Raw genomic sequence first — 22,144 nt, 5'->3', positions numbered from 1 at the left:
TTAGACTCAAACAAGGAGACAGATGGAAAGCAATGAGGTAACTGGATCTTAATGAGTTGAAGTTCGTTAGCTGAGCTGCGGTGACGGCACAGGACATGCTCTCTCCCTGCCCTGGTTGGGAGGGGAAAAGCATCAGCACAACCCTAAAGGTTTTGGACATGTTTGGAGCAGGTCCATCAGTCCTGAGCAGCACACGAGGTTGCAGCCCCAGCCTTAGGCCCACCAAAAGGTGTAGCTTCAGCTCAGCTATCCCATCCCTGCGTCCCATTCGAACCCTGCGGTCCAAGCCAGCTCCAGCTTTTCAGCAACATGGGCAAGTTGTCTTCAGAGAGCTCAGGAGAAGAGGAGAGCTCACCCAGGGAGGGCAAGACGCAGGCCAGATGCAATCTTCACCCTAACGACATTAGCTGTCGTGTCATTTGGGGGAAACCTTTCTTTTCTGACCAAAAAGGTGGTTAAAATCGTGCTGTACATGAGAAGCTCAGTCCAGCCTTAACTTTGAAGAAAGGCACATGTTTTCTTTATCTCTGTATGTCACTGGATAGATTAGATGAGATATATTTATCTACACAGCAATCTGTGTAGTTGCAAAGATACAGCTACAAAATTCCATGGGCTGAGATCATCCCATGCTGAGTTTAGCATCCCAGTAAGAAACGATACTTCATTTTGGTGGTTGACACGTTTTCATCAAAACATAAGGAAAATGAGTAATTTGACCTCAAGTGTTGGGTGTTTGGGTTATTTTTTTTTTTTAATTCACATTAAAAAAAAATTAAACTTTTTTGGGGTGTTTTTTTAAGCAAAACCATCTTTTTGAACAATTTCCTTGTACAGTATTTCTTCCTGCTTGCTTGTGTTTTCCAGTTGCTCTACTTTGCTTGTTCCCAGCAGGGTCAAAAACTCTAGGAAGGAGGGTGAAATCTTAAGGAAGAGAAAAGTGCATGAAAGAAATAAAGAAGATCAAAAATGTGTAATTTCCTGCAATGACTGTCAAGGAAAATAAGGGAATAAATGTAGTATTGTATTTTTTGTCCACTCTCATATCCAGCGAATCAACAGATCTCCCGTGCTCTGACAGAGCAGCAGTTAAATCACCTCACTGTCCACTTGGACTGCCCTTTAAAGTCTTTTTTTAAGAAAGAAAAGTTGAAAAATCATAGATAAACACACTCCAAGGAAATATTTCCTGTGTACAGTAGAAAGGAGCTGAGGGAGAGCCCCTGTTCAACACTGGGGTCAGTCCCCATCGCAATGTATGGAGGCAGGGGAGTAGGGTCACTGGGAGGAAACCAGTGTAAACAGGATCTGCTTTTATCAGTGGGAAAAAAAAAAACCCAACCCTGGTTAAATTAGCCAGAAATATGTGCCTATATGTTTTAATCACAAGCTGCCGTTTCCCAGTCTTGCAGCAGGGTTAAGTCACGGACGAGGAGCTGCCGATCACATGCTGTCCCTGAATGCAAGATCCTGATTGTCCCTTCTGCTTTTGGAAGGAACCAGCGAGGGGCAGCCCATGCTTGCAGCCCGAGCAGGATGCCAGGGCTGGAGTGGCAGGATGGGAGGACAGAAAGGAGACCTGCCAGCCTTGCAGGGCATCCTCCTGGTGGGATGCTTGGGTTGGGGGGGGACCTGCCTGCCTTGCAGAGCACCCCTCCTGGTGGGATACAGGGGCTGGGGGGGACCTGACTGCCCTGCAGAGCACCCCTCCTGGTGGGATACAGGGGCTGGGGGGGACCTGCCAGCCTTGCAGGGCACCCCTCCTGGTGGGATACAGGGGCTGGGGGGGGACACCTGCCTGCCTTGCAGAGCACCCCTCCTGGTGGGATACAGGGGCTGGGGTGGGACCTGCCTGCCTTGCAGAGCACCCCTCCTGGTGGGATACAGGGGCTGGGGGGGACCTGACTGCCTTGCAGGGCACCCCTCCTGGTGGGATACAGGAGCTGGGGGGGGGACCTGCCTGCCTTGCAGAGCACCCCTCCTGGTGGGATACAGGGGCTGGGGGGGACCTGACTGCCCTGCAGAGCACCCCTCCTGGTGGGATACAGGGGCTGGGGGGGACCTGCCAGCCTTGCAGGGCACCCTCCTGGTGGGATACAGGAGCTGGGGGGGACCTGCCTGCCTTGCAGAGCACCCCTCCTGGTGGGATACAGGGGCTGGGGGGGGACACCTGCCTGCCTTGCAGAGCACCCCTCCTGGTGGGATACAGGGGCTGGGGGGGACCTGCCTGCCTTGCAGAGCACCCCTCCTGGTGGGATACAGGGACTGGGGGGGAACCTGCCAACCTTGCAGAGCACCCCTCCTGGTGGGATACAGGGGCTGGGGGGGACCTGCCAGCCTTGCAGAGCACCCCTCCTGGTGGGATACAGGAGCCGGGGGCCACGGCACGGGTGGTCCCCAGTGCGAAGGTGCAGCCCCCCAGCAGCGCAGCGCCAGGACCCCGGGGGGGGGGGGGGGGGGGACACACGGACCCGCAGGGTCGCCCGCGCCGCGGGGCAAACCCTGCGCTCTGCTGCCCCCTGGCGGCGGCGGGCGGCGCGGCGGCGGGCCGGCTGCACCCCCGGGGTACCTGCCCCCCCCCCCCCCCCCCCCCGGGGTGTCTGCAGCCCAGTGCTGCGTGCCCCCCCACGAGTGGGTGTCTGTCCGTCCCTGGGGGTGCCTGCTCCCCCCCGAGTAGGTGCCTGCCCCCCAAGTGCGTGCCTGTCCCGCCCCCCCCCATCGTCTCGCCTTCCCCCGCCGGGTCTGCGAGCGCCCGGCGCTGCCGCAGGCTTCACCCTGCCCCGGGCTCGCCTCGTGGCGCAAAGCAGCGCTGCTGCCACCTCTTCCTCCTCCTCCTCCTCACCCTCCTCCTCCTCCTCCTCCTCCGGCGGCACCTGACGCGCGGGGCTCCCCACACCCCCCACCCCGGCCCGGCCCACCCCTCCCTCCCTCCCTCCCTCCCCTCGCCCCTCCCGGAGCTCTCCCGTGCGAGCGGGAAGGCGAGCGGAGCCGCCGAACGCTGCCGGCCGCTGCCCAGCGCAGGCCCCCGGAGCATGCGAGGGCAGCGGGGGGGCACCGACCTCGCTGCCCCCCCGGGCGGGCCGGCGGCGGGGCTGAGCGGCGGCCAGAGCCGGTCGCGGGGAGGGGGGCAGCGCGGCCGGCCGGCGTGAAGCGGGCTGGGGCGGGGGGGGGGGGGGGGGGGGCGAGGAGCAGCGCATCCTGCCAGCCCTCCAGCCCTCCAGCCCGGCTGGGGGGACCGAGCCTTGCCCCGGGGAGGGAGCGAGGTGCTGAGCGAGTCTTGGAGGGGGCTGCAGGGATCATGCCGGGGGTCCTGCGCCTCGGCATTGCTTTCTCCTCGCCCTCCATGGAGCCCGGACCTTTTCTACAATGACTTTCCCTGAGCTGAGCAATGGCAGCTTGAGTGGGAACCGGACGGGACAGGGCAGCCAGAGTGGTGCCAACCGGTCCTGGGGGCTGCAAGGTGAGGAGACCCCCGAGGGCAACAGCACCACGCTGACTTTCACCTTGGACGTGCAGGCGGTGGGCGTCGGGGTCTTCCTGGCCGTCTTCATCCTCTCAGCCATCGTGGGGAACATCCTCGTCATCCTCTCGGTGGCTTGCAACCGGCACCTGCAGACAGTCACCAACTACTTCATCGTCAACCTGGCCATCGCCGACCTGCTGCTCAGCACCACCGTGCTGCCCTTCTCGGCCACCTTGGAGGTGCTGGGCTTCTGGGTGTTTGGGCGCATCTTCTGCAACATCTGGGCAGCAGTGGACGTGCTGTGCTGCTCCGCCTCCATCATGAGCCTGTGTATTATCTCCGTGGACAGGTACATCGGCGTCAAGTACTCCCTCAAGTACCCCACAATCATGACCGAGAGGAAGGCGGGGGTCATCCTCGTGGTGGTCTGGCTCTCGTCCATGGTCATCTCCATCGGGCCTCTGCTGGGATGGAAGGAGCCGCCACCGCCGGATGAGAGCATCTGTAGCATCACGGAGGAGCCGGGCTATGCCCTGTTCTCCTCCCTCTTCTCCTTCTACCTGCCCCTCATGGTCATCCTGGTGATGTACTTCAGGATCTACGTGGTGGCCAGGCGGACCACCCGGAGCTTGGAGGCAGGGGTCAAGAAGGAGAGGAATAAATCCATGGAAGTGGTACTGCGCATCCACTGCCGCAGCGTGCTGGAGGAGCCTCTCTCCAGCACCCGGAGCAAGGGGCACAACTTCAGGAGCTCCCTCTCCGTGCGGCTCCTCAAGTTCTCCCGTGAGAAAAAAGCAGCCAAGACTCTTGCCATCGTCGTGGGTGTTTTCATCCTCTGCTGGTTCCCCTTCTTCTTCGTCCTGCCTTTTGGTAAGTGACCCCGTCCCCCATCCCAGCCCCACTGCCCGTGGCTGAACGCCTGGGGACCTGCTCCTTGGGACAAACTTTCAGGACACAACTCATGCGTGGAGTTGAGGGATAAGTAACTGACAGGTGAATAAACCAGCAATGAATTAATTCAATTAATTAACACTTATTCAATATTTATTAATCAGAGTCATATAATCAATCACAGTAAATAGCAAATGAATAAAATAGCAGCATAATAATTGGTTTAATTAATTCATTCTGCATCCAGCACTTTAATTAATGAAGTTCAGGCTGAGGAGGAAGCAGCTCTGTTTCAAACAGGCTGTAATTATGGCACAGTGATCTCCAAACAGCTTTGCCGTCCCTGCCCCCAGCCTCCCTTCCTCCCAGTTTGGGGGAGGGCACCTGGTTCTGCCTCCGTGTGCTCAGGGCTCCCGCCCCTGCTGTGAACTGGTGATGATGCTGGAGATGGGTGAGGTTTGATCCCTCCAAGGAGCGTGTCAGAGTCTGAAACATAACCCCCAACAACTTCCTGGGATGCCAATGTTGTGCAGGGACCTGGAGCAGGACCAGGTCTTACCTACAAGGGTGATGGTCCTGGGTAATTTCCCAGGACTGATCCACCTCCCGCAGGAGTCATGCCCTCAGCTCCTGGCCCTGCCACGGTGCCCGTGTCACTGGGTGCTCATTTGGGGTTGTCTGAGGGGTTGTGCTCTAAAGTTTTGGCAAGCTGTTTGCCCCAGGTGAAAAGGATGCAACCCCCTACATGCAGAGGAGGCTGAGTGGGCACAGAGCCCAGCGGGCAGGGGGCCATGTGATGTCCAAGGCAATGTCCCCCACCAGCACCAGTGCTACCCACGGCCCATAAAGCGCAGGAAAGCCAGAGCTCTTCATCTCCACCTCATCTAACAACAGGCACCCAGTTCAGGGGATCGGATTAACCCTCTGGAGTGGTGTAGCTAAACCTGGGGGGGGGGGGGGGGGGAGATTAAACTGCTGAATATTGACGATGGCCTTTGCGCAGAGCTCAGCAAAGCAGAGAGGTCTGTCACTCCATCTGCTGGGTGAGACCCGCGTGTCCCACAGCCCACCAGGGGGGACTTGTGTCCAAGTAACCCTGCAGCCAGAGAAACATTATAGCTAGTTCTGCACTTTTTCTCAGGATTTTTCAAATCCTCTTGCTCGAGGCTGCCTCTCAAGTCAATGGAAACAGAGCACCGTGACCACAGGACTCATTTTGACCTGCTGAGGTTTCGATCTCCCTCCAGCATTGCGGCTGTTCCCCTGGAGACAGCTGGAGCCCAAGGCTGTTAGACACCTAATCGAGGCCACTCGATCCCCACCAGCCCTCCAGTGGGGTAATTCACCAGGCCCAACGGTGCCTTGGGAGCTGAGGTGTCCCTAGGGTGGTGGATCAGGATTGTGGGTGTCTGGTGTCACCATGCTGCTGTCTTGTACCTCTTTGCTTCAGTTTCTCTCTCTGGGTGAGGGTGGTATTTGGTGAGTTTATCTTGGCTTTCCATAGGGGTGAAATTGTGCTGTGAGGAGTTTTCACCCTATGTGAGCATGGGAGTTCATGGTATAACTCAGGCAGGGAGCAGTAAGGCTGCAGTGAGCTTCCCTCACGACAAGACCAGAGAGGAATTATCCCATCTGACCATGCCTTAGTTTCCCTTTCATTGATCAGGTGCGTTGGGGGATTTTTGTAGCCTGCAAAGAAATAGTTTGGGAACTGTGGGGCTCAGGGAGATGCCAGTACCCAAAGGCTGAGCTCTCTGGGCAGCCCCAGTCTGATACTCGCCTCCTTGGCCGATCAGCAGAGCAGGAACCAGCTCCGAACCTCATTCACACCTTTACACCTTACAGCTAATGAAGATGGGAATCGGGATCCTGCTCCTCTGAGTTATTCCCAGTACTTGGAAATAGAGAACAAACATCAGGCAAATACTTTTCAGTAGATAAAAATATTTTATTTTGTTTCACCATATCTGTTCTCCCTTGAAACCCTTGAACCAGCTTCTCCACTGATGTAAATCACTACCCTTGCACTGAAGTCAAAGGAGATACGCTGATTTACACCAGCTAAAAATCCAAACTTCATTCTTTAAGTACCTCCCGTGAACCCATTTGCTTCCTCCAAGCACACAACTTGCCAAGTTCTTTATAAACATGGCTTTGATCTTTACTTCCTGCTGTATTATACGTATAATATAAACACAGCAGAAGTTCATTTATTTTATGACTACAAAATATGCTGCCTTTGATTTCACCTCCCTTTTATTAATTGCAATTTCCTATTCTAATCTGAGAATCATTCAATGCTATCTAGAAGGAGAGCAGAAACTTCTGCAATGGCTAATCTCTGATTTTACAGCTCAGGAGACAGGTTGGAAACTCAGAGATATCAGCAAAGTTCACTGTAAATCCACAAACTGAAACATGCTGGGGCCAATTCTCCTTGAAAAGAAGATTGTAAATGGTTAAGTAGAATGACTTTTTTATTTGCTTGTTAGACAAACTTAAATGAAATAATTTGGGGCCAACTGGAAACAATATTGATACACATTTTAAATGAAATGAAACACTGGTGAGAAACATCATTTTCAATTGAAGTGAAACGTATTTTTTCAATTTAAGAAAAGAGTGAATGGAAGTTTATTAAAAATGACTACTCAGATACATTTCAAAATGAACTGTCATATTAAAATGAAATGAATAAGTGATCTATTTTATTCTGAAAATATCAAAATGTTTTGACTTTTTTTTCTATTTGCCATGAATTTGCAAGAAGTTGTCATTGACCTACACTGTTGACTGACTGTTGTCTGATTATACTTTTTAAGGATAAGTAAATTTGTCAACTGAAAAAAGACTCCCTGCTCTACTTAGCATTGACTTAGCAATCAGAAACTTCTCTACTTGCTCTGTCACCGGTGTCTCTGTGAGTCTGCACACGTCATTGCAACGCTCTGCAGAACAGTTTCCACATTAGTTACACGGGAGTAGTATTTATCACACCAGTGTTGAGAAGCTGAAATAACCAATAATTTTAAATAACAGGACCGAGGTACGTGCCAAATGTTGTCAGTCATTTCCCCATGCTTGAATAATCTACAAAGATTCTTCTTTAAATCAGCTCAAACTCTCCAATACCTCTACGGTCTATTTATCAGCTGAGTAATTTAGCTCCCCCTTGGGTTTGTGATATATGTCCCCAAGCACAGGATGCCATCGCCAGGAGTTTTAACACAATTAACAGTTTCTGTGGCTAATGAGACTCTTCAAGCAGCTGGTTGTTCAACAAGAGATGAAATCCTAATTACCCACATAACCCTTGTGTGGGTTGTATCTTTTGCCGGGTGTGCAGTAGAGCTCTACCAAGCTGCTTTGTCTGGGGATCCTGGGTGGTGGTTGTGTGGTGTCTGCCAGGGCGCCTCTTCCCTTAGCAAAGCCCTGTCAAGAGAAGATAACTGGAGGCTTCTCAGAGATGTGGGCCAGGAGTTTAAGGGCGTTTTGTAGCATGGGATTCATCTCCCTTTGGTTGTCTCAGACATCTGTGCCTTCATCTCAGCTAGTCATAGCATCATGGAGATGCTATTTGGAAGGGACCTCTGATGGTCCAACTCCCCCTCTGAGCAACACCAATACCAGATCAATCAGTCATATTCACCCAAGGTTCCCTTTATCTTTCCGAGGGGAGAGCCTGAAGGTGTGACTCACCTGACCTATTTTGGACATCCTCCTTAGGATGAGATGAATTGCGGTGTCAATCTGCCTCTTCCTCTCTCTTGACTACAAAAGCAGCCAGGGGCAACTAACCAGCTGATGGTGTCTGCACTGCAGGTATTTGCAGAGAGGTGGGAAGTATCCTAGTCCGGATTTTTTTTAAGTCTAATGGAAGCAAGATGCCCAGGGGAGAGAAAATGCAATCCTGTGTCAACTTTATTAGAGAGAGAGAATAGACAAAGAAACTCTTAAGTCACACAACCATAGAGGCTTCACTAGCTCTTCTGCTAGTGGGAAACCCTGCTAAAAATTGGGTGCTGGATTTGTCCTTGCAGTAGGGCATCTATGCAATGGGTCAAGGAACCAGAACCCCCTATACAACACCTATAGATAGACAGTCACCTGCTTTCTCAAACCTGATCCAGGAGGAAGTAAGTAAGAATAGGAGGAGGGATGGAGCCCTGCTCCCCATCCACTCTTCGGTGGCTGGGGAGCATGCAAAGACAGTGTGGGACCCTAAATGGGACCATCTCAGGAATGGAGGCAAAGACCTTCTCCATCACCATCCCAGAAGCATCTAAGAGGAAACAACCATCCCTTGGGATCAAGGATGCACTAGCCAGTACCCAGGATGGCAAATTACACACCTCAATGGCCCCTGTTTTTTAAGAAGCATAGTCTAGTCTGGGTGGTGGGCTCCCATGTTTGTTATTCTTCGGATTTGGTTAGAAATCAAGACCCATGTGAGAAAGGCACAGCAGCACCCATAGCTAGTGCCACACAAGGGTGAAAGCCACAACCCAAGGCTCTTCTTCACTCTGTCCCTCCACAAGCAGCAGGTTACCCAGACAAGGAATGACTTAAGAGATCCCTCAATGTGAGCAAATCCCTCCACATTCAGGGTCTTATGTTTGCCTCGGGGTGGTGACTTGCCTGTGTTTGCAGTGGAAGCTGGTACTCATTTCCAGCTATGATTCAGAAAAACAGTGTACTGGCTTTTTTACCTGCATCCTGAAGGAAAGGAAGCTCTACACAAACCAGGCTCAGAAAGGTCTCCTTCAAGCCAAAACAAAAATATTTTTGTAGATGCTGTTTTTCACAGGGCAGAAGTCCTTTCACAAAACATTTTGCAGAAGACGGGCTCACAGAAGCATAGCAGTGCTCAAGCTTCGGTAACTGTCACTTGTAAAATAAATGATGGGGAAGACAATGTAGGTAGAAGTACATTTCAGATGAGACCAAGTCTCTTCTGGTAGAAGTGGAGAATCTAATTCTATTCTGGTAGAAGAGCATTTAGCATGGTTTCCTAAGGAAAAAAGGGCTTATGTCATCGCTCTGTGCCTGTGTGCATGTAAGCCTTTCCCCACCACCTGATGAACTCTTTCATCAATCTCAATCACGTTTGAGAAAGTGCTAAAAGTCCTCAATATACCAAGTTCCTATAAAAACGGGCAGATGGGTAAAGGAGTGGGAATTTTTGTACGCTTCCCCACAGAAGGAAGGTTGCAGAGTGAGCTCAGACCCTAGTTAGACATCAGAAAATACTCACTAAAAATCCACCACAATTTCACAGAAAACCAAACTTCTTTAGTTTTGTTGCGCACAGGAGGACCTGATCCAAAATGTGATTTAAAAGGAGGAGGAGGAAAGATAGACCATTCAATTACTGTGACTGTCAGGGCAGTCTCTTGTATCTCCTGAAATTTTCTGAGTCGTGGTGGAAGTGGCAGAATTAGCATGGAAAAAGGAATGGGCAACTGCTTTGGAATAATTAGCTATGGGCCAGAGCATCAAATCAAACTGGAGCAAGAGCAATCGCAATGAACTATTCCATCTGCCACACGTCCCCCGTTGATCCTGGTCCACAGGAACCATACATTCATTAAAAATGCCAGCAAAGACACAGACACTGAGTCTCAGAAGGTGCTAGGTACCAGGCTCCGGTTTGATTTATTGCACATCATCCAGGCAAGATTCTTCTCCTCTGCTTTGCACCACAGGATGTGTCCATCAAATGGGCTCATGCCAAATTAGCATAAATTCATTAAATCATAGGGGATGGATGGGTCTTCCAGCCCATCTCCCTTTCTCAGGGAAAGATCACTTGGCCCCAAACCATTCCTGACCTGTTTTTCAAGACAACTCTTAAAGCATTGCCGTGAGGGCAAATCCATTGCTTTCCCAAGCAAATTATACTGTTGCTTAAGCAGCCCTCAAATGTGATTTCTGCTTCTCTTTTTCCAGTTCAGAGTGTCAGCAATAACCTTAGGGCTGTGTTGCAGCCTACCGGAATGTCATTCCTAGGGCACGATAGCAGGGATGCATGCGGTGGGCATGGCACAGGGACACATGGGGGTGTACAGCCCGCTGGGGTAGCACTGGAGGAATAGTCCAGGCACAGGGGACCTGGCTGCGAGTCATCTGCATTCATTGTGTCTGTCTAGAGATAATACTGTGTAAAAACAACCTGTGAGCTGGGTTTCTCTCCGGGGAGAACATGTTGACATCCTGCAGAAGGGCACAGGAGAGAATTACAAGTAGGCACATGGATAACGAGCCTGTGAGTATATTATGTATCTAAAGCATTTGACGGTGTTGATTCACTCCTCGTGTGCCCTGGTGCAGAAGCCACCAGAGTGCAGAACAACAGAGAAACAGTCTACGTGTGTTTGGAAGTAGCCAGCAAAAAATGATTATTTGGAGCCCAAATGAGTGCGTGTGGTTCCCTTCCTACCCATTACCCTGTGCAGAAGGCCAGAGGCAGATGGAGGGGTTTAGTACAGGTTTTGCTGTTACAAGAGATGCAGCGTTCTGGACCTCTAATAATGATTTGGGCACCCGAGTTTGAACATATGCTTTGCCTCTGCCTGGCCAAAGTAATGCAGTGATTCATTGAAGTGACTGGGAATAGGACCCAGATCTCCCATGACCTATGTACGGGATTACTCTGCTTCCAGTCCACCCACTGCACCACCAAATAAAACTATTTAAAGCCAAATGTCTGTTTTTGTATCGCAGTGTCTTGACGCATCTGGAGGCAGTTGCTATAATGGATGTACCACAAACAGGAAAAAAATAGATCTTGAAAAATTTAAAACTACTGTGATTCAGTGGGCAAAATGTTACAAAATCTCTCAACAGGAGTTTTGGAACCAATACCAAAATGCACCATATAACATTAAATGCATCTATATTAAGCTGGGTCTGACAGTTTTATTATATTTGCACACACTAAACTTTGTCCTGGATATTCTGGGAAGGAGCTTTTAATTAGCCTGATCTATCTTCATTAAATTCATATGTGGATAAACATTTGCTTATTAATTCCGATAATCTGGTTAATGAGATGTAACGAAGGTTGAGCGGAAGGGTGGGGATGCTCTTTGGTATGATCGTGCAAGGTGGTTGTTCAATCTCTTGCTAGCAGCTTGTTCTTAACTGGTTTTGCCACAACAAACAGCACGCACTAGGTACTAGCAACTGTGTCGTGTTAGCAAGTAACAGTCTAAAAGCTTCATGCTACCTGTAGGATTTTAATTAGAAGTGTGCTCGCTTTAGTGAGTATATACAGGACTTTTGCTCGAGGGTCTTCAGAAAACGAGTATATTTCCTTGGGAAAGCAACCTGAATTATCTTCCAATTGATCAGTCAGGGCTTTTACTTGATATGATTATTGAGCTGTATTTGAGGTAGGGCTGATTGTACCTATTAACATTACAGGACCCTTCTGGAATAAAGTCCCCGTTTCTGGTGCCAAACATTATCTATTAGGTAAAGTTTTCCATTCCATGTCTTTGTAACAGGCTGAATTTGTTCTGCCAAATGTGAGACAAAATGAGATAGCCATATCTGAGAAAGATGACAGGAAAAAACAAGTGTTCAGTTCCTATAAGGAGTGTTATGGGGACAGCCTTGAGTTTAAAAAGCTCTGGCAGTACCATATGTCAGAGCAGAAACTGGACATTTTACTCCATCGGGGTTGGGAGGTGCTTTATGTCAGGACAGGGCAGAAATTAGACAAAGCTGGCCCAATATGGCCAACTTCTGTGAAGAAAGCATGTTTCTGAGGTGCTGGCAAGGTTGGGCAGTTTGGCAAGACTTGGAGCTTGCTGAGGAAGGGTTTTTAAGAGCAATGACCTGATGGTGTCTGATAGGCATTTCTGCTCCTCTGCAGTCCCCTGTACTGCTCATTTCCATGCAGTTCCAGTCTTCTCCAATGTCAAGACAGTCCCTGGCGTTGGATGCCAGCAGTATACCGTCTTCAGCTAATTGTTTTTCAGCTTTCTACATAACGAACAATGAAAAATAGGTATTTTGAGGCTGCAGTTCATCTAATCCTAATATTTCTATCTAAACTGGTCAGATGGCTCACACCCCAAAAGCACCAGTGTCTCCTCAGTGCCTCTGAGGGAGACCAAAGACCCCTAGCTCCAAGGTGCGCAGTGCACATCTAAACTAGCTGAGATGAATCTCACTGTGAAGCCAAATATGGGACCAGTTTTGCCAAAGACTTTTGGCAGCTGGAGCTGATAGAACTTACACTTTAAGGATGTGAAGTGCTCCATAAGACCAAGGGCTCAGGAATCCACACTCAAAATACAGACATATTTTGGCATTGCTTTGTAGATGCGATGGTAAAATGGCTCTAAAGCACCTTTTTCTCCTTGGAGAGCTGTGAAAAGAAAAATATAGATGTTTGCAAAATGTTTGGCCATAACTGAGCTAAGTACCTTCAGATATCCCTGAGGAAAGAAATAGTTCTGTCATCATCAGAGCAGAGCTGAGCAGGGTGAGTTTGTAAAGTGTGGAGCCACATACTGACCGGTGAGGAGACGCTGAATAGCTCAAGCGAGCTATTACTTAATTGGGCACCCACCTTTCCTTGCAACTGGTGCGGCAGAGACACTGCAGAGACAATAGAGCATGACCCTGAAATTAAACTCTTTAAATGTAAGAAACCAAAGTTTTGCAATGTGATTTTCACTTTGACCTTGTCACTCTTTTGAGTCCTTAATTTTGCGACTTCCTTAGTGTTCATTTAGCAGTTTTATTATATGGGATACAGTATAACTTGTCTGGAAGCTATCGTTTTGTGTCTTCAGTAGAAACCAGTGCTCACCATAGTGGTAGAGTTAAAACAAGACAATTTTCAACACATAACCCAATTACAAAGCAAAGAATGTGAAAATCTGTTAAAATATTCGTTCTCTGTATGAGAAAATACATCTTTACAGCAGCTGAAGCCCAGAATCCACAGTTGCAAAGGCTGTGGTTTACACACCCTGTTTTCAGCAATTATCTTTCCATGGACACTGGTGGGATTTTGAGTGCTGCCTGCAGCAACGTCTAGTTTTTAATTCAAGTGGCTGATGAGACAGGAGCTGCCTGAGAAAACAGGGGTTTTCTTTGAAATTTCTCTTTCCACATAAATTCAACTCGGGAAAATACAGTTCTACCCCTGGATATCTCTATATGGTGCATGGCATCATCGGGTACATATTTTGTATGTCTCTTACCCTTATTGCCCTTTACATGGTGGTCCTCCTAATTGGTCTACAGTTCCTGGTATACCCCACTGTCTCCCACTTAACCAAGATACAAGTGCTAGCCTAGGTTGCATCACGGGTTATGACATCCTCCAGACAGGTAGTAACAGGAAAGCAACTGAACTGCAACTCTCAGAAGAATGACATTGTCGTTGACAACAGAAAATATTTCAGGGTTTGTTTGCTTGGTGTTTGGGCAAAACAAGGCTGTAAAGAGCTTCTGGCATGAAACGTACTTAGTGAAAAATCCAGTTTTCCAATTAATAGATGTTTAGACTTTTTTGACCAGCCCAAGTAGTTCCATCTCCTTATTCTTTTTACACACAAAATTTCAAAGTCCTCCTAAGGTATCTAGCTTTGAGGGTACAAAGAGTGGGTTTTTGTCCATCATTCCTTACAGGACAACTTGACCTTTCTTGTGTTGAGTGGATTCTCTGGAGATTGTGAATCAGCTTTGTTCTCTAAGCAAACCTTTTCCCAGGAAAGCCTGGCACTAACTACACTTTGTAAATGTGGATTTCTGCCCTACACTGTGAACTAATTGCCTCCTTTCCTTGTCATGTGATAATGAGGCAAGGGTAAGTGTGGTCTCATAACCCTGAGATTGCCATTTGCTTTCTCTTGGGTTGTCATCAAGGCAGATCTGTTGCATGCATCAACCCAAAAGAGCTCTTCTGAGGACAGCCAGTGTTTTATTCTTCTGTGCATTGGCTGTTAAATGGTGGTGCAGGCATTGGTGACTTCTGCTGATGGGCCAGGCCCTAGAGGAGGATGGCTGCTGTGAAGTTCGGGGTGTTGCTTTTTCATTCTTCACAGCAGGTGCTACGTCGGGATTATCACTATGGCTGTATCCACTAGATAAACGCACCCATGCCAGGAAGCAAACCCTGCACTCTCCCCAGCAAAGTAGTGCAGAGTGACTCACATCCACATAACTCAGGGCTAGTCCTCTCTGGAGGAGACTTGCACATCCACATCAACACAGGGTCTTCTCCGGATTTCACAGGGTATCTCAGTGGCTCTAAGACTTAATTACTATTTTGAGCCATTTTTAATGCAAAAGGGTCTACAATAACATACCAATTGTTGGCAACCTTTCGAAGAAGGATTTAGGACATCCAAATGCCCTATCTTTCAGGAGGACCTCACATATGGGGCCCATCCAACCCTCTGTCCCATCAGGTTACCACGTAGCACCTGTTGGGTGGTAACTCTCTGTGGGCAAGGTCTTCTCCGTGGAGTACGTGAGAGCACTCATCTCTCCCTCACAAGGGACCTCTTGAACGTGACCATGGGGTCAGAGACAGCCAACCCCTGTAGCTGTGGTGGAGCCCCTCATTCATTGTAGCTTGTTTCTGTGCAAGATCTGTGATGGGGGGCAAGGAAAGGAGTTGGAGATCTGGAAGGCAAGATAGGAGATGAGGAGGAAGAGCAGGAGGCTTGGGGTGCAGTGAGGCTAGCGAGGTGCCGGGAAGGCTGGACTGGGAGCCCTTCTTGTCTCTAGCAGCCCTGAGGTGGCAGGGCTTCGAGGTTCCCTGAGGTGACCCCACAACAGAGGGTTTGCTGAGCCCCAAAACAGAACCGTCCCCTCTCTCTCCTAATGTTCAAACTCACAAGAGTGTTTCCAAGGGCCAAACATGTTTTATGGTCTTGTTTTTGTTTACCCACCTGCTCTTAATTTGGTTGTGGCTGAAAGGGCTTGGGGATTTGGGAGTGAGGGTAGTTCATGAGGAATAGTTTCAGTATTAAAGTTCAGCATCTGGCTGCTTTCACAGGAGACCTGCTGTCCAGTTTGGCAGTTAATTGCCATTCTTACTTGCTGTAAATATTTCCTTTAAAATGCTGTTAGGAACACTGAGCAATGAGCTTTTCCTTTTGAAGGCTTCGCCTTTACGAGCACTTTCCACCCAGAGATCTCTCAGCCGTTTGCCCCTGTACCTGATCACACATCCCCAAATATCCTCATCCTCCTTCCTCCAAAGCAAATTCCAGCCACTGCAATGCAAAAATGAAGTCTCTGGTGGGTATTGGTTTATTGCATCGACTATCTCCTGTCCAGGCTGGTGAGGAAACCTGCTTGAGTGGCAGAGGAGACATTCACATCTTCTCACACAATGTGTGCTGAGGAAAACCTTATCCTGGTGGTGCCAGCTCTATAGTTCAAAGGACTAAGTAGGAAGAAGGGGAACACACACAGATGTCATCAGGGAGGGAGACAACCTGTCTGTTTCAACACTGTTCATCATCATTTTCGGCTAGGGAAGCTGAGGCACCGCTTACATACCTGTGGTCACTTGGTAGCTCTCCAGTATTGCTAACACACCAGCCACTTCTGCCTGTCCTGCTTTCTCTGTTTCGGTGCTATATAAAACTGTCACGTGGAAACAGAAGACTGTACTTCTCCCTGCACTGTAATTTATGGGTACGATTAGCCCAAGGATGGATTTACTGGAGTGGTTGGAAGAGGATATGGCTTTTTAGCTGTTCCTAATGAATAGCCTTTCTCTAAGAGGGCTCCTTAGCTAATGCATTTGGAGCCGAGCCAGAGAACCACCAGGTCTGGTGGCAGAAAACCAACTGCCAGCTCGCTGAAGAGAGGGCATTTCCTCCTCCTGGGAAGTTTCCAACCCAAGGCAATTCACAACTCAGTCATTAAGGCCCCTGAAATGCAACTTTTACTTTTGCCGCTTCCAGTAGCTGGAAAAAAAACCCAAGCATTTGCAAGGGATCCCTGCTGGGAGAAATCCTTGCCCCGGACAAGTCCAAGCCACGTTTCCCATTGCTCACAGTGGGTGCGTTGATGGCACTCAGTAAAGAAAGACCAGCAGGAGACAGCAAGTACTGGACTGGCCCCAGCCAGCTCTCTCCAACACAAACCTGCCCAAGAAGCGTGCCTGGAGCAGTATGAACATGAGGTGGTTGGTGCCACCTGGGTTCAGGACCTGGAATCAGACCTGCCCCTCTTCTGTTCAGCAATTTATTTATGACAGTTAATGGGATCTGCATTTCCCCCAGTGAGATAAAGGCTAGAGCAAATCACAGGGGTTATCTCGCCTGATCACGTGAATTAAAGAACTCCTGGCTGCATTCCCCTGCAAGGCTGTTGCAATACAAGGTTGCAAGTGCCGAGAAAGCACAAGACAAGAGCCAGGCTGCAAATCCTGCAAAAGATGTCCATGACGGAGAAAAAAAATACATATGGAAGCCCTGCAAGAGATCTTCCATGAAAGGATCAATTATGCAAACACTGAGCAGGGGAGAGTCCCCGCTATGAAAGAAGGCTGCCTCAGCCTTTGCTGGAGGGGCTAGGCTGGAGCTGGGTCTAGGTCTTCTGTCACGGACAAGATCTTTGTGATTTAGATGGGGGAAAGCTAACAAAGAAAGAAATTTTAGGGGGAAATTCATATCCTAACCTAAAACAGATGATTTCTAGTATAGAGACAGTGGGGATATCTTCGCAGCACGGTGCTCTTTTCTTGTGGCAATGAGCCAAGAGTGGGTTAGGGCAACGTGACCAGGAAAGGGATGGGAACCCTCTCTGCAGCAAGAGGATGGTCCGGAGCCGGACATTGCCACCCCAGGACAGGCCGAGGGGAGGAGGTAACCAGCACAGCGGGCTCATGCAACATCTCATCCCTGGCTGTTTTCCAGCTGCAGGTTTCCTCGGACCAGCCTCACAGATCGCTGAGAAACAGCCCACGGGTAACGATAGGGATCATGGAGGGCACTGGCCCCAAAATCCAGGGACTCAGAACCACTTTCAAGCCCCTAGGTCACCAGGTGAAGCTGGCAATGGTGCTACTTCTTGCCCTAGGTGAGAGCCCTCTCGCCTGTGTCCCAGGCGGGGACCTGACGTGTATTTCCACCCCACAAGTGATTTTAGAAATGCAGTTTGGAAGGGCATGGGGCACACACACATGCACAACACAACAGTGAAGACACCATCAGCTGCTCACCAACCTGGTTTGAGAACAGACAGCAGAGGGCTTGGGTTCAGAGCAGCTGCCAGCTCTTGAACCTCTGCCTTTAAAGTCAAGTTCTTTAGGAGAGACTTGCACCAGAAAAGTTTTTCAGCCATGGGCTATTTCTGTTCCCAGGGTCCCTTTCATAGGAATTATCTGGAAAGCTGTAAGGATGCGTTCTGAAGTCGAGCTGGCAGCCAGCCACGGGCTTGTCTGCCTCCCTCAATATTGCACTCAGGCTGGGGATTTGGGGAAACAAAACAGAATGACTTCATGTCACAGGGTTTTCTTTCCGTGTATTCCTCACTCAGAGCCAAGCATGCAGAGACAGAGGAAGAAGAAGCAAAGCACAGAGTTTTCCAAACATTGCTTCTCTCCCTTTCTTCCGCCTTGCAAAAGCAGAGTTATTTGGGATTAATCATGTTGTGCTTCACTTCCAGTGACACCACATGGTTACAGCACTTCGGGGCTCTCTGCAGGCTGGATCCTTAACGATGCACAAGCTGTTAGTCATAGGCTTTAGCCCCTCTTGTGTCAGGTGCTGTACAAACAGTAATGCTATTTCTAGCCCAGAGGAGCTCAAAGTGGTGGATCCAGATGGATGTGGGAGGCAGGAGAGCACCTGCATGCAGTTTTCCCGGCATCCAGACAAAGGACTAGGACATAGTGGTCTAAGTATTGGCAGGTAGCTTCTGCTAGCCTAGAAAAGGAGCCAAGAAAGGCCCCATTCCCATTGCATCTGATCACCTCCATGGCCATTGCCCTCCCTCCCTGAGTCCCCTTCCCTGAATACCTCCTTACCAGTGCTTCTCTTCTCATCCATGCCTCTCTGATAACTGAGGCATGTCATTATTTCTGGTCTGCAGGTAGGCAAAGAGATTAGGGGTAGGATGGGACTCACAGGTGAAAACTTCTACGGATAGTTGTCTATGGGTAGGTGTCTGCATGTGAGCTGGACGTCTCAGCTCCCATTATCGTCCATGTTTAGAGAGCTAGATTACTAACGAGAATTGGAGTGCAATTTACTTCCCTAAGAGATGCCCAGTGCTGTCCAAGATCCCCTAAGGTAGATGAGGTAACCATGTGAGGCTTTTGGTTGCAAGGCAGGACCTAAAGAAGCCCTGCACTCTTCTAGAGGGACATCCAGAAACCAGGAGGGACATCCCAGGGCATTTATCTCCGGTGGTACAAGACACATAGGCAACCTCTGTGTCTACTTTAGGATGACCTGGATTGCACCCTGGATTACTTTCCCAAGAAATTCAAATGAAAACCAGACACCCTCATGGAAAATACTTCTGGTAACCTGCCCACACAAACATTTCTTACTCTTTCCCGTAAACTGGAGTGTAGGTTGTGCCCTGAAGCTTGGTGTCTTGGTGTGTTGATACCTTCCCCTCAGATGCACCCTTCCACAGGCTAATTCTGAAGCTGCATCCTGAAAAGAAAAATAGAAGAGTCACTGCTGCTTTCTCGGATGACCTATGAGGAGTCAATGTGGCTTCCTTTACATCGCTATCAAGCATTAAAGACCACACCTAATGCTTCAATGCAGGAATAGTAGGAAATATATAGAAAACTCTTTGAAGGAAGGGCTTAATCTTTGCTGACTGGCAGAGATAAAGAAGAAAGTCCATCTAAGTGACTTTACTGGTCTGACCTGTCTGTTTCTCCTGTAGGCTCGATCACTTGACATGTTTATCCGGGCAAGTAGGACGCAACCGGCCAAATAGATGGAAAACAGGGAGTTACCTGCCAGTAGTGGGTTTGGCCTCTCCATTTAGGACATGTAGTGATAGTAAGGCTGTTGGATAGGGCAGTGGTGCACACGAAGCTTGTCCCATCACAGCTTTAGGTCTTTGCCCACCTGCTAATGATGAGATGTGAGAACCAGCTCAGAAACATACAGCAGGACATATGTAATGCACAAGCTCTTCCTGGGCTTCATTAGCATCTCTTGATGACCCCAGCGGGCAGCATGGTTACTGCTGTCCTACAGGATGGATCCATGAACTTCCCCCGAAGGTCAGGGGAATCAGGATGTGGGCGGTTTCATTTTCCTGCTGCAATGACAAGGCAAGGGAAAGTATTTGCATTCAAAACAGAACTTTCCCAGTGTCTGAGGCTGTTTGAGTCAAAGGCAGCGAGGGTAGGGGGCTGAGTGGAGATTGTTTACACTGAATGTAGCCATCAGCCTGTCAGGATTTATTCCACACGTTCAGCTGGAAAAGGTCTGTTCCTTTTCTCTGTGTACTCTCACTGCACACCCATCAGCATGCACTTAGAGAAACTGTAGGTGATTAAATTAGCAGCCTAATGTATGGAACAAAAATAATTTGCTCCAAAAACAGCCATTTACCGCTCAAAGCGGAACTGGGTGACTCGCAGCAGAATTCAGACAAGCCGTTGGAGAGCAACATAGCCGGAAATGTGATCACGTCTGCCATCCCACCAAGTGCATTGGCAATCCCTTAAGTGCCTTCTTCCTTCATAACTCTTCATCTTCTTCCTCTCCCTGTTTCTCCTCCTATTTGTACCCCTCTGTCGCTCTGGTGTGCAAGTCCCACAGGCGGCTGTCACCATTTCAAGAAAGGAGTGACTACCACTGCAGATCACCACGTTGCATGATCCCGTTCAAAATCACTTGAGCTTCATGTGTGTCCCAGTCCCTGACCCCCTGCTGCCTGTGCCTTTGGGGAGGCCGTTCTGGATCTTAATGCATACAACTCTTAGAAATTTTGCTTGCAGCGCGAACATATCCATGCGTCATTTGCAATCATTTAGTTTTGTATCTATATCATCTTCTTCCTTAAGTAGTTATATTCTCTCTTCAGCTTTCACCCTTCTGGCAGACAGGTGATCAGATGTCTTTTTCCCCTGTAGCCTTTTTTTGCTGCATTGAACAAGCAAAAATTCATCCCACCTAATGAATTCCCTTTTGCCTTTATCTTCCGTATTCCTCTACTGGTCCATCTGGATTTACTCCCCTTTAGGAGAAGATCACTGATGGTTTGGATGCTTTGGGAGACAAACCTTGTACTTTGCACTCAAACTCTTGAAGGTGCACCAGACAAATGGGCGTCTGGGCAAGCAGTCCTTTGTGGTAATCCTGATGTCCCTGATAGCAACGGTAGTGGCAGATAACACCTCCCCCCTACAGAAGAAACAGAGAAGGCAACCACCTGCACTGTGTTGGTGGACGTCCCCTGTGATTGCCACCGTGCAACCTATGCAGCTTGATGCTCTGGCTGTTAAGTCAGCACTGGGTTTGGACTTTTCTGAGTCATGCCACAGAGATCTCCAAGGAAGAGCGTCTAAAAACATAAATGGATGCCACCTGCCATGTCTGAGTATGTGCTCAGTATTGTACTAGAGGGTTTATTTCATAAGCTGGTCTTGTCTGCTGCCGTTTCACTCCATAAAGGACTCTCCAAAGGACCCTCCTTCCAAACTTAGCTGGAAACAGCTCCCCAGGTCACTGGAGGGGGCACACCTCGAAGCCGCGAGGTCCCCATCAGCCAGTGCTGAAATGTGGATTAAGAAATGCTGCTCCACTGCCAGATATGAGTCATCCTGCCTCTGGAACACTCGCTTATGGTCACCATGGTGACTGGGTCAAGCACCTCAGAAAAATGATCTGGGAAAGTCCATTTTTCTTTCTCCCTATTTATTTCTTGTCACTTCCAAATGCCTTCCTCTCACCCTTCTCCTTCTCTAGCCCAGGAGTGACCTACATTTCCAGGATAAAGCAGATTGCAGTGGACCAAGGAGTGTTTCTTTTATTCCAAACTGCAGTCATCAAGGAGGTGTTCCACCACACGCCTTTGAAAAAGGTGTCACAATCCATGAGAAATCACTTTGCTTGTGAAGAGAGAGACGGACTGGGCCAGCCATAGGTGGTATCAAGACCTGGTTTCCCAACTCTTTTCCCATCAAATACTCCATCAGTAAGGTTCTCAAGTGGAAAGGCATTGGAAGTTAGCCTGGGCTGCAGTAATACAGGCTTTCTTAAATACAGGTGATCGTGCATCTTACCTCCACCAGCGCTCAGAACCCAGCACCCAAGCAAAAGGAAACACCTTTGCAGCAGTCACAGGAGCAAAGGATCTCAAGGTTAGAAGCCCCCCTTGGATGAAAAATTTAGGAACCTCTTTCCTTAGCTAGCCCTTTGTTTATGCTTAGCCATGCTGTGCCATCCTCTCCCATCTATGGTGCCCCAAACCTCCCCTGGGACCCACCGGTCTCTGCAAGCACCTCCCAGCCCCTCGGGCAGGGGGCTTTGCTTTTCTCCCTCCTCCCCTCCTCATAGCAATGGACACCTCTGTCTCTTGGTGTTAGAAAAAATCCTGTTCAGCGGTTTGGCAGGCACCCAGGCAATGGTGTGGGCATTTTTAATGGCCCTGCTAAGTAAGACACTGAACTTGGTTGTCTGCCTTGGGGTCACCACTGGTGTCACCACTCTTGTCACCCTGATACCTGCACAGATCCTTGTACCCAGAGCTTGCTTCCTTCCTTCACAAGGTTGAAACCTTCCTCATTTAGTGGCTGTTGGTCTCCATCCCACTCTCAATGCCTCT

General features: G+C 49.2%; 1 protein-coding gene across 1 annotated transcript in view; it reads left to right on the top strand.

The window, feature by feature from the left end:
* Positions 1 to 3,234: 3,234 nt before the first annotated feature.
* Positions 3,235 to 22,144, top strand: part of ADRA1D (adrenoceptor alpha 1D) — a 50,900-nt gene continuing 31,990 nt past the window's right edge. The window contains exon 1 of the mRNA XM_076335691.1: positions 3,235 to 4,333. Coding sequence (XP_076191806.1) covers positions 3,367 to 4,333 — 967 coding nt within the window. The 5' untranslated portion in view covers positions 3,235 to 3,366. The remainder of the gene's footprint in view (positions 4,334 to 22,144) is intronic.

This window comes from Aptenodytes patagonicus, chromosome 4, assembly GCF_965638725.1.
Source record: "Aptenodytes patagonicus chromosome 4, bAptPat1.pri.cur, whole genome shotgun sequence".
NCBI lineage: Eukaryota > Metazoa > Chordata > Aves > Sphenisciformes > Spheniscidae > Aptenodytes > Aptenodytes patagonicus.
The sequence above is the reverse complement of the archived record's forward strand: the minus strand, read 5'-3'. Positions and strand labels throughout refer to the sequence as shown.